Below are 18,165 nucleotides of genomic sequence, written 5' to 3' on the forward strand. Positions count from 1 at the left end.
TATTAATACAAACTTACAGCTAGCATTTCAGCTTCTAAGAGAGTCCGGTACTGCATACTGCTGGTGGCATCAACATGTAGAAGCTGCCCTTTAATTGTAGGTGAATAGCCTATCAAACAAAAGATATAAAACATAATAATTCAGACATAAGAGTTACACAAATACTTAAACAATTTTCACCCTTGATTTCAGCAGTCCACTAACAATGGAAATTAGTACTATAATAATTCTGTCCTCTCCTGTTTGTCTGGAAATGCTCAGGTTCTGGAGATCTTGGTTTAAGTTGCAGAATAAAGCTCAAATATGCCAAAAAGAATCAAGAGAAGAAACAATTTAGCAAAGGGTTTCAAACCAGCCAACAAGATCAGGAAATGCAAGGAACATACCCATAACTTTATAATATTTATCTCCACTTCACCTTGGATTTTGGCATTTATTTTGTTTAAATAAACTATTATATTAATTTTCATAATGCATTTCTCAGCATGATTCAACTACTACACTAATCCTAGATTTGAGTTGACAACGTATCTGTAATCTGCTTCAATACACACACAGTTAAATGATACACCATCTAGTAGTTAAGGAATTTGTGTTTCCTAATCCAAACAATACATGGAGGTAACTTAACTACTTAAATACGTACATGCTTTAATATCTTGCAATGAAATGTACAAGGAAATACTTTTTGTTCCTTTACATAAGAATATACATTTCATAGTCACAAAAGAAAAACACTACAAGACATTCACACACATAGAAATTAAGATACTCGTTCAGGAAAAACATTAGGAAAACAACTTAAGCTTAGCCTTAACTCACCATTTTCACCTACTGTCATGGGAATATTTATTTCCAAATATGATCCTGCACCGACGTTTACATGAACAGCATTAGTTTCCTGTATTGCAAGAAAGAAAAAAGTCCAAACATTATTTCTAGGATGGCCACATCAACCAGTGTACTTTATGCCTCTGGCTATCACTATCCACACCCTGATTAAGGCACTGGATGGAAGAAGTCTTTCTATCATTCGGAAAAATTACTAATGAACTATCTATGTGCAATGATACTAAATAACACCATTTTTAGGCTTAACATGTTGCCTTAGTTCCACTAATAGAAACAGAGTAAGAGGGCAGATGAATGTATATTTTTAATGCTACATTTTCTAACCCTTTCAGTCACAAAATAAGAGCAGCAACAGGGGAAAAAAAAAATCCAACCCCCTACACATACACATCTTTTGTTCCCTTCACTTTCATCCCTCTAGTAATATTAGATATTCATCCAATATCAGAAGAAATTATCTTTTCATCATGGTGAGCTTCATAGTAATGAAAGACTGCATAGGAAACATCCAGATCTTGAATTCCCAAAACTGCAGAAGCTGGCATGGGTTAAGATGTTGCTTTAAGGCTTGAAAGAAACTTAAAATAAGCCAACAAATATTAATACCTCTCAGCCAATATTACTCTTTGAAGGGTTTACCCATAATTATGGAAGACTAAAACAAAAATCTCCTAGCTTTTAAAATCGTAGTTCTGTAATAAAAATCTGAGACAAGTAAAAATACACAGAACCAAAAAGCACAGTGTAATTAAAGTAGACAAGTCAGTTTCTAGGTAAGTTTTCATTATTTACCCTATTTTTGGTAAAAAGCAAATCAATGGTGGCATCTGCAATAATATTCATCCGCAGTTCAAAAGCAAGGATCTGTCTTGGTTTCCCAGGCTGAGCAATTTCTGAGACTTTCATAACTTGGTAGTCTGGTGGGAAGAAAAACTTCCACAAGCAATCCCTAGTGAGGAAGAAAAAAAAAGGAGTTGTTTTTATTCACAGAAGAAATACATATGTATTTATACATATTTATGCATCTATTTGGTTCGCTTAATTATTTTGCAGTTAGCTGAGTAGTTAGACAACCACTGGATGTGATAAGAAAGAATCTTCAAGTCTTCATCGTGGGTGCCTTCCAACTCATTACTGAAATCTCCCAAAGTTTCAATGACAAGAAGTGACTTTTGGATAACAGCCATAAACAGACAGACCATAAGTGATTTAGAACAAAAATATTTTAATTCAGATGGCAAACAAGCTATGCTTTTCTTCTTATTCCTAATTTTTGGTTTACAAATCTGCTACAAAAACATAGTAGGAAGTAATCTGTTTATGCTTCAGTTTGTGCATAGATAATTGATGGAATGCCCAGAAATAAACAAAATACAAAACTTTAGGATCTCAGAATGGGAGTGAAATGAAGCCTACATTTCTGCAGACTTGTATCTGAACATACAACTACGTGAAAGGAAAGCCACAGCAATGAAGCCCAGACAGCACAGCTTATTAGATCTCAGGGGGGTGGAAGTAAGTCTTTAAGAGGGGGAGCAGTTTCCTGCACCCAGCACCTGACCACTCTAGCAGCTTAAAAGTTCTTTTTTTTTTTTAAAAAAAAAAAGCCAAAAAAACCCCAAAAACAAAACCCTCACAAACACCACACAGCACACACTGTCAAAAGTATGGGGAAACCCAAGATCTTATTGTACGGTGTATTAAAGATCAGTATTTGTCGAAGCCCTTATATGAATTGAGAGTACAAAGTCCATAGAACTCCCACAGATCTGTGCTTCTAAAACATTCAGGCACGTTCCAAAATTCTATTTTCCATCCATGCCACGATGCGAAAGTGTTCCCAGGTATGTATCTATAAACTCTATGGATGCTGCACAGGCACCAAACTGCCTTCTGTTTAGCCAGTTAGAATTATAAAAAGCATACCATCACAGAGCAAGCTTTCTCGGTGGTGTTAAAAATATCATTAATGATTCACTGACTTCCTGCTCCCACCAAAGCACTGTTCTAGAAACTGTCATTTTCTCTTAAATTCTCTAAGACACTGTCATTTTCTCTTAAATTCTCTAAGACACTGTCATATCTAATGACTACTCTTTGGTCTGCCATCCTCACGCTTCTAAGAGACAGTTAATAATAATAGATTCACAGGAGAATTAATGGAGGCCAAAAGAAGTATCAATCTGTAATTAATAGGGGAAAAGAGGGAAAGTACTGGTTATGTCATTTTTACTTAATAGACCTTTACTCTCCAAACAATCCTATTGTCTCCACCAGAAACTCATGCACAAAACATCAAGGGCTAAGTAAAGAATAGTGGTAGAGGTCTGGCCCAATATTTTGTCACTAAAATACCTAGATAATAAATACTTTGGAGACCACATCAAGCGATTGATTCTCCTAAGCAGGGATAAATGATTCCCCCCTCATTATTTTCATAGCCAGACTTGTACTTCCATAAATTTTTCTCATCAATGCACAGTGTATTCTCATCCATAAGCTAAGAGGAGCTTGAATCTAAAAGTAATCGTTAGGTATGTAACACGTGATAAATAGTAAAACGACTTCGCTCACAAAAATATAGGGACATAATTTATTAATTTAATACTAAAAAATCACTGAGTGATCCTAACTTTGTAAGCCCAACAAGATAAACAACAATGAATTTACTAATACTAAACCATTGTGACGGGACTCTTTTCCAGATTGCCTAGTCTAGCCCATACAAATTAAAAGTCTGAGCAGTCACACACTGGAAACTTTAGAATATTTTCTCAATAATAATAGGTGTTAAAGATTAAAGCTGAAGACATAAATCATGATAATACCTCTGCCTATCAGCCCAAGGTCCATAGTTGAAGTCTGTTCCCTTTCCACAAACAATGTCCAAACCCCAACATGGTGGCAGATCCTGTAATTTGCTGTCTTCGTTGTTTGCTTCTCCATCATTACTTTCCTCCGTCTCCTCTGGTACAAGACCTATATTACGGAATATAATAAACAGATTATTAAAGGAAGCTGCTTCAAATTAGCAGGAAAAATGTTTCCTAAGCACAAGACAATTCAAGTGTCCTGATGTCAGTTTTATTTGAGACCGCTACGTTACATGAATATCAAGCCACAATTCAATGCAGAATTCCAGGGGAAGGGCAAGAATATGACCAAAAATCCTCAGGATTTTCTGAAGCACTGCTCACTAGTATCAGTGAAATACTGACATACACAACAGTGTTATCTCTTAAGTATGCTTTTTTCATACATGTATGTAAGTATGCTTTTTTTTTTCATACATCTGCATTCACTTACGAATCCTGCTTACAAACAAAGTTTTGAAACAAATAAGATTAAGTTAAAATAATTTCTACAGACAACGCAGGCAAATAAAAAGGAAGACTTACTACAGTAGACGCAGAGTTACTAGCAAAAATTCAAGCAGTCACTCAGCAACGATCCAAAATTTCTACCTATCCTATACCAGTATACATCATGATCGAACATGTTACCTTTGTTCAAGATTCAGGCAATACCTTAAGTGGAGTCAGAGCAAAAGCTTCTGCAAACTGAAAAAACTCCAGCAAAATTAAGTGGTAATACGCTGGATTTAAAGTGCAGAAGACAGACACCACAATATTCAGATATCCATGCACCAAATAAACTTCCCAAAAACCCCAGTAGGTATTGACTATAAATTGTTCCCACTCCTGAAGTACTTTTGGAAACCTACATCGTTTAAGTTTCCAGCTTAAAACAGAACTTGTTTCAAGAACAAGCATCAAGAGTAATTGCTTCCATGTTGCATATAGACTTACAGAAGGCACTGCTGGCAGAGTACCTACATCTATATAACACTACTCACTGTTAAAAAAAGTTTGTTGTACATGTACAGTTTTTCATCTATGAAGTTCCCCAGGTCTCTTACATGAAAGGGTCTAGAAGTCGACAACAAACATTAAAGAGAATGCAGCTCAAAATTTCACTCCCTTCTAAATTTACTCTCCCATTTGTTTCAGTGGAATTTTTTTTTCATTTGCAGAAAAATAACTTATGAACTTAAAAGCGTACTTATGAATGCTTTTATGGGGTCCAAAACATTACACTAACTCTTTCAGCATAGAAATTTTTCAGCATAAAAAAAGAATTTGCTTAGCAAGTCCAGACAATTAAATAAAAAAAATAGCCTTCAAACCCATTAAAATTTTATTTTTGTATTGAACAGAAGGTACCTGGTTCATCCATATAGTAATAGATATCAACATCATTGGACTGCATTACAACAAAACCCTCCCCCATCAGCCTCGGTGGCCTGTAATGGAAAAGAGTGCAAAGATAAAGATTAAAAAGCAATACACTAAAGTTAATCTTCATGAATTGAAGTAATTTTAAATGCAACACATTAAGCAAAATGGAAGAGATTACATAAGTCAGGCTCACTTGTATCTTGTAAGTAGTACACATTTAACCACTGAATCATCAATAAAACTGCTATCTGCATCAAGCAAGCCAACAGTGGAGATAAAATGTATGTGGTACCTGACCAGGAAGATTTTTTGGGCAAGACTCAAGTTTGATGTGATCCCATGACACCAGCTCCATGTGTCTGTGCTGGTCTTGCCAACAGCCTGGCTGCAGGCTATCTACAAGAGCCACAGGCTACCTTAGCTACCAGGCATTGGTCTCCTCATGTTACCAGAAGGGCAAACAGAACGGACAGAAGTGCCCCAGCCACACCACAGTCTGTCCAAACGCAGCTGTTTGTGAGCTAAATTTGAAGTGCAGGTTGTAACTTCCATCCTCTCTTTCCTTCCCTATCATGCTGTGATTCCTGGTCTATCTGCTACCTCGGACTAAACGAGCTTCTGAAAATAAACACTGAATATTCAAGTCTATCTGGTCTCAAGTCTCCTATCAAAAAGGCAACTGTCATATTGCTAGGTTATGTCTACTCTGATTTGCAAAAAATAATAATTATAACGTAATGATCAAGTATTATTATTATTACATAAAGTAATTTAAATGTTTGGTTAACTCAAGCATGAAGATACCACGTTCCTCTCCACAAAGACATTTCTCAGGTATCATAAACCACAACCAACTATAAAAGTTTTACTTTCGGTGTTTCTTTCCATCAAGAGTTCCTTTCTCCTTGTCCTATATTGCTTCTTCTAATTGTTTTCTTACTAAAATAGCACTCTAAACCAAAGGGACAAGACATCTTCAGTAATTAGACCATTAGTTAAAAAAAAAAAAAAAGAGAAAAAAAAAAGGCTCTTCTTCCTTAATAACATTCCCCTCAATATAAAAGGATCTAAGTGATGAAACTAATACATGAAACACTTCTCCTAACACTACTATATTGGTATATTAGAATCCCTTTCTTACAGTGTTACCACATGTTAATTTACATAAGATTACATTTTATAGTAGTAATATTAGTATAATGCAAAAATTCTATTTTTACTGCAAAAGACATTTTTGCCACTTTTCAGCCACTTCTCTAAATTTCCACCTCGTAAAAAAAAAGAATAAAAGAAAATTCCAATGCCAGAAATACAGAGTCTAGGAGCATGAAACACATTGCCCATTTTACTACAGCTCAAATTCAGGAAAGCTTGGAAAATATGTAAGACAGCAGATGATGATTCCATGTACTGCCAAAAAGCAACAAAGCAGTAATATTAAAATCAATTTTATTTTGAGAGTAACGACAGCAGTCAAAGATGAAATACTTTCTATTCACTCCCAATTTTCCAATTATTTCTGTTTTCTGCCCAAAACTGAATCTCCCCAGTGAGATGCAAATAGAGCAAGACGTGAAAAAAAATTGTTTAGTGATTCAGGAATAGAAGTGGGAAGGAAAGCATTTAGAGATATATAAATAGTAGTTCATGGGAAAAGCTCAGTTTATTCTGCCCACACTCCTCAATAGGCACACGCAGGTCAGCAAGACTGGGAAGCACACCATGGCACAGCAGCACGAGTTATAAATTATTCTTAACAGGGACAAATTCTACGATCAGTGTTCACTGTACAGCCATGCGAAAAAAAAAGACGACAGTACCGCTTCTTTTTGCTGTATTCTCAGCTTAAAGTGCACATGAAACTACCTCTGCAGGAAGTGGGAGAGGAAGGTACCTAATGAGGCTGCCTAACCCACCCTCAGGAGGAATAATTACATCTTGCCGGACTTAGCTGATGGAGGTGATAGAACCTTAGAAACCTCACCACAGACCATTTGCAAAAACAAATTAGATAACGGTAATGAATGATAATGAGATCACCATCACCGTTAAAAAGTATTTCCTAGTATCTATCCTAAACTTCCACGTTGAGCCTGCTGACTTAGTCACTGCTCTGCAAACTTGCTCTGCTTTGATCTGCTTTTCCTAGCACAACTTTTTTCTTTTTCCCTTGGGTTTTGGAGGATTTATTTGCAAAAAGTGATGGAGGCGTTAAGATATCTGTTTGTAATATAATATGACAGTTTTCAAGGTGGGTTTTTGATGTTTGTATCGATTAGTCAGTCTGTTATAAATTTCACCAAGTCACTTAGCTGTTTTTTGTACGCGCATTGCCTGCGGGAATTTCTGAAAGTTAAGACAACCAGCTTAAATTTTAAGCCAAAGAAGCATAAGAGGGCAGGCTCTAAAGATTCAAACATTCCCGTTTCCAGTGAACTGGGTCATCTGTTGAATCTATCCCATAAATTAGGGCACGTTTTCTGCACACATGCCATCCTTCAGCCATCAGGAGCTGCAGGGACGGTAACAGCATGAAAAGAAAATACTTAGCGGAAGCAGGGGAAAAAGCTAATAGTTTGAGTATCTTAATCCTATTTTGTTTTAATCTTGTTTGTTTTCAATATTAGTTGGAGAAATTTCCTTTGTCGTCATGTTGGAAGAGTAAGATTCTGTACACATCCACAGAATGTTCTTTGAAAACATATAAAGGCGTATTATGGACGCCAGTATTTGGCTGATACAAAGCCAATTAAGGTACAGTCAAATGATGTACAGTTTACTTCCAAACATCATAATTCATTCTCTGGATATTGTTGCTTAGGAGGTATAAAATAGATATAATCATTTTACATGAACTCATAGGTGCAATTGTTCAAGGATAGTATACACTATTTATTTTTTGTTGAGCAAATAATGCCTGTGAAAGACTTTGAAATTTAGCATTTTTGTCCAAATTAACTGTTGAACATATAACATTGTAAGCATTAAATAAGATACTACAGAAAATTATGGCTATGATGTCCATACTGTATCAATCAGGAATGTTAACATAGTATGCACATAAATGTCTTGCTAGTTAAAGTATAATAAAATAAGAGTTCTAGTGTCAAATCACTTCATGCAAGCACTCTTTCTTTTGTTTGACTTACTACCTTTCAGTTTGTTAAAGCTGCATAACCCTGCTTATGCGGAATACACAGGGGTAAAAGGATCAGTGATCTGTCTTCAAGAGATAACATGATTTCTCCTAGAGCAAGCACTGTGCAGCTTTTGACCATTTTTAAAAGATATTTTCCAAACCACATGCGAGTCAGCTCTACAGAAGTCACCACCTTAAACCTTGCATTTATCCCAGGAATTTAGTGCTGTCAATGTCTGCGTACAGTTATAATACCTGAGTGAAGGAAAATAAAAGTTGAATGCAGGATGCCCCATCCCTGGAAATATTCAAGGCCAGGTTGGATGGGGCTCTGAGCAACCTGATCTACTGGAAGATGCCCCTGTCCATGGCAGGGGGGGTTGGACTAGATGACCTTTAAATGTCCCTTCCAAGTCAAAGTTTTCTATGACTTTTTGATTAATCATATTGCAGAACAAATACACACACACAAAAAAAATCTACAAAGAGATAGAAAGACAGTACTTTTCTTCATAAATAAAATAGTTTCAAAGATCTAACTTTTAAAACCTTCAGAGCGGTAAAAATGCCCACTGTCTAAATGCACTAAGAAAAATAAAGTCACAGAAACACAACCAACATTCTTTTGCTCACTTTCTTAAAATAAATAATATGGAAACAAAAATACCCAGAACTTACTCATCATTTTGAAGACCAACATATCTTGGACTTGGAACCAGCATGACTCTAACATTTTCCAATTTTCCTTTCACAATGTGCATAAACTGATCGAGGTGGCTCGAAGGTGGTTTTGTGGTGTATGTCAAAAAAGCATCATCAAAGTTAATACAAAGTGTTTGTGGCTGATAATGATTCCCAAATGCCAAGCGACCCTAAATCAAAAAGAAAACAATTATTCATTATACACTGCTCTTTTATATATATATATAAGAAAATATATAAAATTTACCTATAATAATGCAGCTTAACCAGCAATCTGAAATAAAGATCATAGACAAAAATCCTAGCCACATTCTGTGCATATCTAAAAATACTACCTGGTACACTAAACTCTCAATATTCTATCTCATATCACCTCAGTAACAGGTTTCCTGTTTTTTTTGGGAGGCAACATTAACTTTTAAGGAACATGTTCAAATATCCCTATTAAAAGATGCAGGGAAGAAAAGAAAAAAGAAGGAAAAAAAACCCCCAAACACCTGTCAAAAACCCAACACACCACACATTGTGCAACACCCATTACTTAGCTTAATTATTTGGTGATACTCTTGAAAGTATTACAATTCTAAGACACAAGTATTCCCCACAACAGAGAAAAAAACCCATGTGTTCCATCAGCACCAGCAGGATTTGTGACTGTGTCAGACTGTGTCACGGGAGTGCTGGTCGTGTCATTTTAAAACTCTTTTAAAGCATGAAGGAGAACAAAAAAATAATAATCAAAAAGTATGTACAAGAAAAATGAATGGCAAGCCTGATTTTTAAACATATGCTGCTAAATATTTTCATTAACAGGGTCTTTTCACTTACCGTGCTCACATTGACTTTAATGACTGGAATAAGTGATCTCCACGAAGAAGAAGGATCTTGAGATTCTGTTTTCACTTTAACCCTACAGGAAAGAATGGGTTTTATTATTTTATCTTTTCTGCAAAAGAACTAACCAACCTTTTCTTCTGGGGGTCTTCAGTGCACAGATCTCAGGGAACACTCCTTCCCACAAGGGTGCCTCCTCTAAAGGACGTGCTAGCAGACTACTGCAGGCTCCTCCAGAGCCTGGAAGAAGAGCAGGAACCATATGCAGCTAGACTTTGGGTGCTGGTATACTGAGCTGACACAGGTAGAAAACAAGCGTGCCATGTTTAACACAGAGCAACAGTTCTTAAATAGTTCAATAAGTCTTCCTCAGTGGAACTTGGTCTGTTCTAAATATTCCTATTTACTTGTGGGATTTTTCATTTCCCAAGACATGTCCTCCTCAAAGGCAGAAGTCCTTCCTGCATCAGTCAATAAAGGTGTAAAATGAAAACATGAAGAGCCTGGCTTGGAGGCACAGCCCTTCTCCAAACTCCAGACTGCCACAGCATCCTGCAGCTGCCCACTATCTGTAATTCAATAACAAGTACTGGCTTGGCCATCACCAGTGGAAGAACTCAAGTCTCATTAGATCTTCTCTGCTCCTGCCAATAAATCAGTCCAGTGCAATTCTGCCCAAAGAGAGGCTTATTATTGAACATCCGACTCCATTACGGATAAGCCATGTAGAAGAACTTCTTATAGACCCTGCACCATCTTTTCTGGGGTACCCCCAAAAAAAATAAAATCAGAAAAGATAGTTTGTGTAGCTAGACATAAACACACACCCCTGAAAAAGACAACTTGTGAAATCAGCCCAAGCTTAAAGCTCAAAAACCAAGTAAGTCCTCCCAAACACCATATAGATCCTCACATTTTGCCTGTATAATGTCCTGAGCAGCTATTATTTCTACTGAGCAATACCATTATTATTCTGCAAGCATAATCCTCTTCAACACACACTCCCTTTCCACAGCGTGCTTCAAATAGATTTTTCAACCTGTCTCTGATCATTAAACAAGGAGGGTTTGGTTTGTTTGGTTGTGATTTTTTAATTATTATGGTAGGAAGTCTGAGGAAAGGAAAAAGATTTAGACTGTCAGGCTTGTCAGTGCAATTTCCCTCTCAGCTGTGCTTCAACCATTTGGCCTCCAGAGCATACGTTAACAAAACATTACCCAATTAGTTCAGCACTTTGCAGAACAAAGCATTGACAAAATAGCAAAATGAATAATAATTTACCTTTCAAGATTGGTATGTGTTCTCTGCCTCCCGTTTACTTGTGCTTTTTCATCATCTTTCTTTGCTGGAATTATTGTGGGATCCAAGCCAAATAGTTCTTGAAGTTGTCCATAAAGCTCAGAACGGTTGTACACATGGAATTCAAAGTCATTCACCATAATATACAGTCGTGTTTCTGCCTTTGGATCTAAACAAATAGTAGGAAAAGACTTACTAATTCTATTCTAACAATTCCTTGCAATATTTACAGTTTTTCAAATATGCAGATTTTGCAAAAACAATCTACACAGTAGTGAACAGCTGAAGTACATATTAAAAAGCAATAAAACACTCCACAAAATAATTGCACCTTTCCAAGCAAATCAGTAAAACTTGGCAAATAAGACAGTTGCGTCCAAAACACAAAACCCAAAAGGCATTTCACCCTTAGGTCACAATCCAAAAATAAATCTAGACAGGAGCTGCACAAAATGGTAAGTGAGGTTTATTTAGTCTCATATTTAAAAATAAACAAAGAAAAATCCCTCTTGATGTACAGCACAGAAGCCCCGGTGCCAACTTCTGCTTTTTAGCACAGATATCGGTACTTGAGACTGATTCAATCTCAAAAACCAAATGGTTTTCTAGCCAAGTTGTGTGGTACAGCAGGCCTCAGCTGAGAAAGAGATTTCTTTTACAGAGAAACAGAAAACATTAATAGGCAGAAACTAACAAGAAGTACACTCATTTTGCACAATCGGTCAACATTTTCACAAATTTAAAATTTTAACTGCAATATCAGCTTGACTCTCTGATCCTTAAAAACTAGTTTAACATCTGCTGATCGCATACAGAGCTGTTTGTGACATACTTTGACATACTTTCGCCTTAGATAGTATGACCTAATTATGTAGTTAATGCGAGGAAAAAGCTCGCACAGTTTCCCCCTAATTACCCAGTTGAAAGAGTGCCCATTACACGTTCACTCAAGAGACCTGTGCTGCTCTAAAACCTGATCTGGTCTTTCTAAGTCAAAGAGACTTTAGGAAGCTGAAGCATCAACGGTTATTACAGCAGTCCCCAGTCTGTAACTCAGGGGGTACAAACTGAAGGCAACATTTCCCACAGACACTAGAAATTAAAAAGTCAGAGCAAACACTGCTGCTGTTGTGATCAGGGTCAAGAGAAGAAATGCAGCTGCCCAAGAATCACAGTTTAAAGACAGCTGCTTTATTAAATGCACCCTCTTTGCTAACAAACTCATCTGTCTCCCGATGTTACACATCTATACAATGCCCCGTCCCAACAATAGCAACCCACCTTTTACCCCTCACACCTAAATTGCCAGAAATTTCCGTATCATTATAAAAAAAAAAAAAAGTATAATAAATCTCCAGAAAGCACTGACATCACAGTTTTCTTGAACAGGAGACAGAGAAAAGTTAATGAGCCAGTTTCAGTTCCTTCCTGTTTTCATAAAAGCACTATCAAATCCATTCGTTGGTAATGTTAACTTGCATCAATAACATATAGGCAAAGGATGACATGGACAAAGATTAGGATACACAATTGTTCACCTGGGAGATTTCAGTATCATCAAGAACACAAATAAATGTAATTTTTCAATTCCTGGAGGAAAGCATTAGACATTATTAACTAAATTAAATCATATGTAGTAATTCATTTATTCAAAGGGGACTTAAAGAGACAACTATCTCTTTTTCCTAATAACAAAAATAAGATTTGACCTCCACACACCAATTTGGTTGCCTGACACTTTTAGAAAAGAAAAAAAAAAAAGATAAGGAAAGCAAAAAGCACATCTGAATGTCATATAGTTAAATGATTCAAAGAGGCATATATGTAGGTCATGTAAAAGTAACTAACAGACTGATAGGAAAACACTGAAGTTTTATCAAAGTTTGTTGGAATACAGGTGACTAATGCAGACGAGATTTTGACATTTGCTTCCTAGAGAATTTAATCAAGATGTATTATCTATTTATTATTATTCAAATGTTTGTACCACACCTACCCAAACAATTCAACATAAACATACGCACTAAATAAAACCTAACGGAACATGAAACAAGTCACTCCTGACAATAAAAAGTAGAGGAACTGATTCCCAAAATGGTATTCCCCCTTCAAGCAGTAGTACCTCACAGACCACACTATGTGGTTTTACAACATGAAAATTGATAATCTGCTGTGGCCCCTAAACCAAGACATTTGGGTGTGCCTTATTCCCAACATAATGCTCCAACTTTTGTTCCTAAACCACTTTCATTTCTCAAGTATGTACAAAACCTACTCTCACGTTCCAGTACAGTTTATCTTAACACTCAAAGCAGGAAGACAACCCACATACTTGGCTTTTTCTATGAAGTTCTTGCAACATTGGTATGACATGCCTAGGACAAACAAGTAATTATTTAAGAGAGTATTTTATTCACATTACTTGGTTGTCAGACCTATACACCTCTGACCTCCTTGGTTACTTGGATTATTTGTCCACTAATTCTGCAGTCTTAAATGTCAGCAGAAATGGTTAAAGCCTTGCGATACTGCCAAGCAAAAATACCACCACAAAAGACAGACACAACTATCTTTATTGCATTAAGTTCAATTCATTTTTTCATTCTGTGAGCCACCAGAGAAATATGTTTTAACTAGCAGATGAAGAAAATTCTATGAAAACCTGTTGGACAATAATCTGTGGTTGGAAAAATCTAATTAACTCTAAGACTAGGTTCCACTTTTTGAATTAGTCTTCTTACAGTATAAAAAACTTGAGTTGTGTCCTGTCACCTTAGAAGCTTAGTAATGCCTCAATAAAAAGAAGGGAGCGACTCTTCCTAATTCATATCACTATATTGAAAGGTGTCTCGTATTTACCTGCGTAACACATATGCAGTACTCCTGCCACTGTTGAGTTGGTACTGACGAAGCAAGAGCTGTACAAGCTTGCTGACAAATCTAAGAGGCTTCACGCCAAAGGACACTTTCCAAAGGGGAGATGGGAAAAAAAAAGCCCTCCAAAGTTCAATGACCTTCTCAATTAGTGCCCTTCTCAACTGTAGACAGTTGCCATTTCTGAACCTCCTTGAATTAGCAATGGAGTTGTGACGCTTCAAAAGTCAAGACAGACAGGACCTGAGACTCATTCAAGCAGACTCTAATCCTATAAATGACTAAGCACACATCACAAGGCTACTTATGTTTTCTACAACTGTTGTCTGCAGATACAATTAATCTCTTCCAGCCAATTTTAATCGCCCTTCTTCAGCCAGAGATAAGGAAGAAAAATAAATGAATTTTTCACTTCCCCATTTCTACAACCACAGATGTCATTCAAGACAAAGGGTTGTCAAGTACTATAGAACATCCCCTACCTTAACACTTTTGCTAAAATACTGACAGCCCAACACTAAACCTTGAAAAGTAAAATCACTTCCAGAACTTAAGAAGTCTCTATCATGGTTATAAACTTCAATACAGGGTCAATTATGCTTAGACTACAGCTAATGAAGGCTACTATTAAGGTTAACGGTTTGTCTTAAGAAGGGTTCAAGTCCCTGATAATGTATCCCGTATTTATTTCATTGTGGTGTTCTAGTCACACAGATCAACCAGTTAAAAGAACCCATACCTTCTGATGGTTCAATGTACTTCAGGTACATATTAACAAATCACTCACACACATGCCATCGTGCAAAGGAAGTGTTTTTCTGTAGGCTACCTGTCAACTTAAACTTTGAAACCTTTTTGAGAAACGTACCATGCTGTTTCTGCTTAGGGTTGTACATCTTCCACCAGCGAAATATGATAAATCCATCTTGAATTCTAAATCAAATAAATTTGATAAAACAGAAGTTAAGTGAGTGATAATCCAAAATCCTATGTGCGGCTGCATGACACGTTGCCTTATGCAGTGCAGAGATTTGCAGTTGCAGCAGTGTACGAGCAATATTAAAGCACAAAGCATTACAGCATGAAGCATACACTATAACGTACAATTACTGCATTAGCTGAAATTTGCACAAAACCCCATATCCATTGTCTTCTCAAGACTTTCCAAATTTAACAGTAAGAATCAAAATTATAAACTATTCGCTAATGTGCGGTTCACAAAACAAATTATTCTCAATTCCAGTAAATAAATGCAAAACCATTGGCCAAAATGCATCGTCCAGACTTAAGAGCGGGAGCAAGACATTAATGAAAAAATAGTTCTCCTTCAAACTCTAAAGTGTTTTCTTTCACAAATATTAAGGAAAACTAGAATCTTAACCCGTACACACTTCCAATTTATAACGCTCAAACAGCAAATGAGCTAACAAGTATCTGAGAATGTCTAAATACTACTATCAAAGGAGTCGGTTTATTTTTAACATTTATATATATATTCATTGCTCATTTGTAAGGCAGTATTTTGATATGTTATTTAGACATATACATTTAACTGTATTTGAAATCGCTATTTAGAAGGGTGATTTCCCTTGGAAATTTGTACCTGATAGACAAGTCTTCTGTGATGAAATAGATTTCGCGAACCATGACTTTTCCAGACAGCACAGAGAAGGAAAAGGAACCTAGTGTGAAAAAAAGTGTTTATCAGATATTACTCTAAAGTTGTTGATGCTTTATTTTCTGAACAGGAAGAATATAGTATTCCATTGTCTGAAATGCATTTACTGGGTATCTTGAGTTTTCCCTTTGAAAAGACACTGACTTTCAGAAGAGAACGGAAGTCAGAGATTCAGAACATACAACACAAAAAGTACGCAACTCTAAAAGGTGCTGCATTTGGCACCACCCAAAAATGCAATCAACCCCTGAGAGACACTAGTCACTCAGGAACATTCAAATGTCTTCCAAAGCTTACGAAAAGAGTTAGGAAAGCCATTTTGAACATTTATAGTATCAAGCCTTTGTATGCAAGACCATAATTAGAGAAATAAAGATTCCTGACAAAATAATTTTTCAAGTTTTAAATGGCTATAATGTTTTCAGTCCAATTATTATGACAAATTGTGTTTACAGCAGGAAGGATTAATAAGCATGAAAAGACCAGCAGGTAATGCAATAGCCCATATTTTTCCTAAGGCTTTTCAGCTCGTCCACAGAAAGTTAAGTAAAATCTGATTTAAAAAAAAAAAAAAAAAAAAAAATCAACATTAATCGATTGAAGCCAAGCTGTACATCATGGGATTTAATTAATGTTATGTTCTTCTTAGTGATTAAGTTTATAAAGAACACCATATATTTGGCCAGCTACGTCCAGCTGCCTTTACTTAATAGCAATTTCACAGAGACATTTTAATAAAAGCCTATAGATCAAGTGTAGCAGCCAATAAGTATTTCATCTATATTGCTGTTCAAAAAGCCGGATTTGAAGATGGCTTGGATTACAGCTCTTAAATTCTTGAGGACATAAGCAAATTATTGCAAGGGTCTCTTTGGCAGGCACACATTGGTGGGATTTTTTGTTTTTAAGTTTTCACTACATTTATGATCAATAGTTGCAGAAAATGTCTAGAACTAAAGTCATAGTTACTCTGGGAAGCAAACAGAAGAAGTCACAGAAGAATAAATGAAAGAAAATTAAAAGTGTGATCAGAGTGGGGTTGTGGGATACAGCCCTCTGTGACTCAGCACCAGATATTTTTGAAATGTGGGTGAGTGCCCAAGTGATTTGTACTGACCTGTTTTATTCAAAAGTGTTTAAAAAAAAAAAAAGTTAATGGATTTTGATGCAAATGTTCTAGCCAGTATAAATTCTACATAGCACAGTCCCAGTATGGTTCAGCCTGGAGAAGAGAAGGCTCCAGGGAGAGCTTATTGCAGCCTTTCAGTACCTACAGGGGGCCTATGGGGAAAGATGGGGACAAACTTTTTAGCAGGGCCTGTTCCGATAGAACAAGGGGTAATGGCTTTAAGCTAAAAGAGAGAACTTTAGACTAGATCTAAGGAAGAATTTTTTTACATGAGGGTGGTGAAACACTGGCACAGGTTGCCCAGAGAAGTGGTGGATGCCCCATCCATGAAAGCATTCAAGGTCAGGTTGGAGAGGACTCTGAGCAACCTGATTTAGTTGAAGATGCCCCTGCTCATTGCAGGGCTGTTGGACTAGATGGCTTTTAAAGGTCCCTTCCAACCCAAACTATTCTATGATTCCATGACACTAACCATTATGATTACAGAGCTTTGAAAAAGGGATAATGGAAAACATACAGATTTTAAGTACACAAAGTATACAGACTAAACAGAAAAAAGTAAACTCGACTTAAAATTAAAAAACTCATCAAGTGCACTTTAATATAAAATAACGAGAGACTTTAATGAAAAAGGGGGGGTGGTTTTCTTCTTACAACAAGAATCCTCCGCTAAAGCATGATATTGAACATCTTTTCTTCTTAAATTAAACCCATGCTGACCGTTTTCAAATTACTATAACAAAAGAACACTTCGAGTTTTTAGCAAATTGAGGTATAATAAAACGCAGTAGATAAACTGCAGCATTACAGTAATCAGAACTTACCAATATGGATGTAGCCATGTTTATATAATCTGTTAAGAACCAATGTTAAAATGAGTCCAATGTTCCGGGAATTATAATAAGTTAGGTAGATAATCCATCCACAAGACAATATTGTCGCTGTTGAAAGATTAAAATGAATTAGAATATTTTTTAAAGTACGCTGACCTAGATAAAAGTCTTACCTATTAAGACTACAAAGCACAACAGTGTTCTTCCAACTCTACAAAAAATAAAATTTGAGACTGATGGGACACTGTAATGGGAGTTTTCAGAGAGACGGCGTGAGAAGGGTGTGAAAAGATGGGGGGGAAAGAAGGGGAAACAGGAAGTTCAGAAAAATATAGATTCTTCACCGCTTTTCCATTCCCCAATATAAAAAAAACCTGTCCTCCAGAGGAACTGCAGAAGACACCACATATTTCATTACATCTCTTATCATTCAAGAAGTTAAATTTCATAGATCAAATCATAACAGTCATTACCCTACACAGTCATTTATTTCAAAACACCCAAAAAAACCAACACTACAAAAGTCACCCTACGTTCCTTCTCCAAACCGTGAACTGTAACTTAAATTTCTAGTCTTTCATATCTCA

General features: G+C 36.3%; 1 protein-coding gene across 10 annotated transcripts in view; it reads right to left on the reverse strand.

Moving 5' to 3' along the window:
- BLTP1 (bridge-like lipid transfer protein family member 1) overlaps nt 1–18,165 on the reverse strand; it is a 115,284-nt gene that overhangs the window by 85,966 nt on the left and 11,153 nt on the right. For all 10 annotated transcript variants that reach the window (XM_063335229.1, XM_063335230.1, XM_063335237.1 and 7 more), the window contains exons 3-13: nt 17,570–17,686; nt 15,542–15,620; nt 14,807–14,871; nt 11,047–11,233; nt 9,760–9,841; nt 8,908–9,101; nt 5,076–5,155; nt 3,681–3,831; nt 1,645–1,801; nt 823–901; nt 18–109 (exon numbers count right to left, since the gene is read on the reverse strand). In XM_063335229.1, coding sequence (XP_063191299.1) covers nt 18–109; nt 823–901; nt 1,645–1,801; nt 3,681–3,831; nt 5,076–5,155; nt 8,908–9,101; nt 9,760–9,841; nt 11,047–11,233; nt 14,807–14,871; nt 15,542–15,620; nt 17,570–17,686 — 1,283 coding nt within the window. The remainder of the gene's footprint in view (nt 1–17; nt 110–822; nt 902–1,644; nt 1,802–3,680; nt 3,832–5,075; nt 5,156–8,907; nt 9,102–9,759; nt 9,842–11,046; nt 11,234–14,806; nt 14,872–15,541; nt 15,621–17,569; nt 17,687–18,165) is intronic.

The sequence above is a fragment of the Chroicocephalus ridibundus genome, chromosome 5 (assembly GCF_963924245.1).
Source record: "Chroicocephalus ridibundus chromosome 5, bChrRid1.1, whole genome shotgun sequence".
Lineage (NCBI taxonomy): Eukaryota > Metazoa > Chordata > Aves > Charadriiformes > Laridae > Chroicocephalus > Chroicocephalus ridibundus.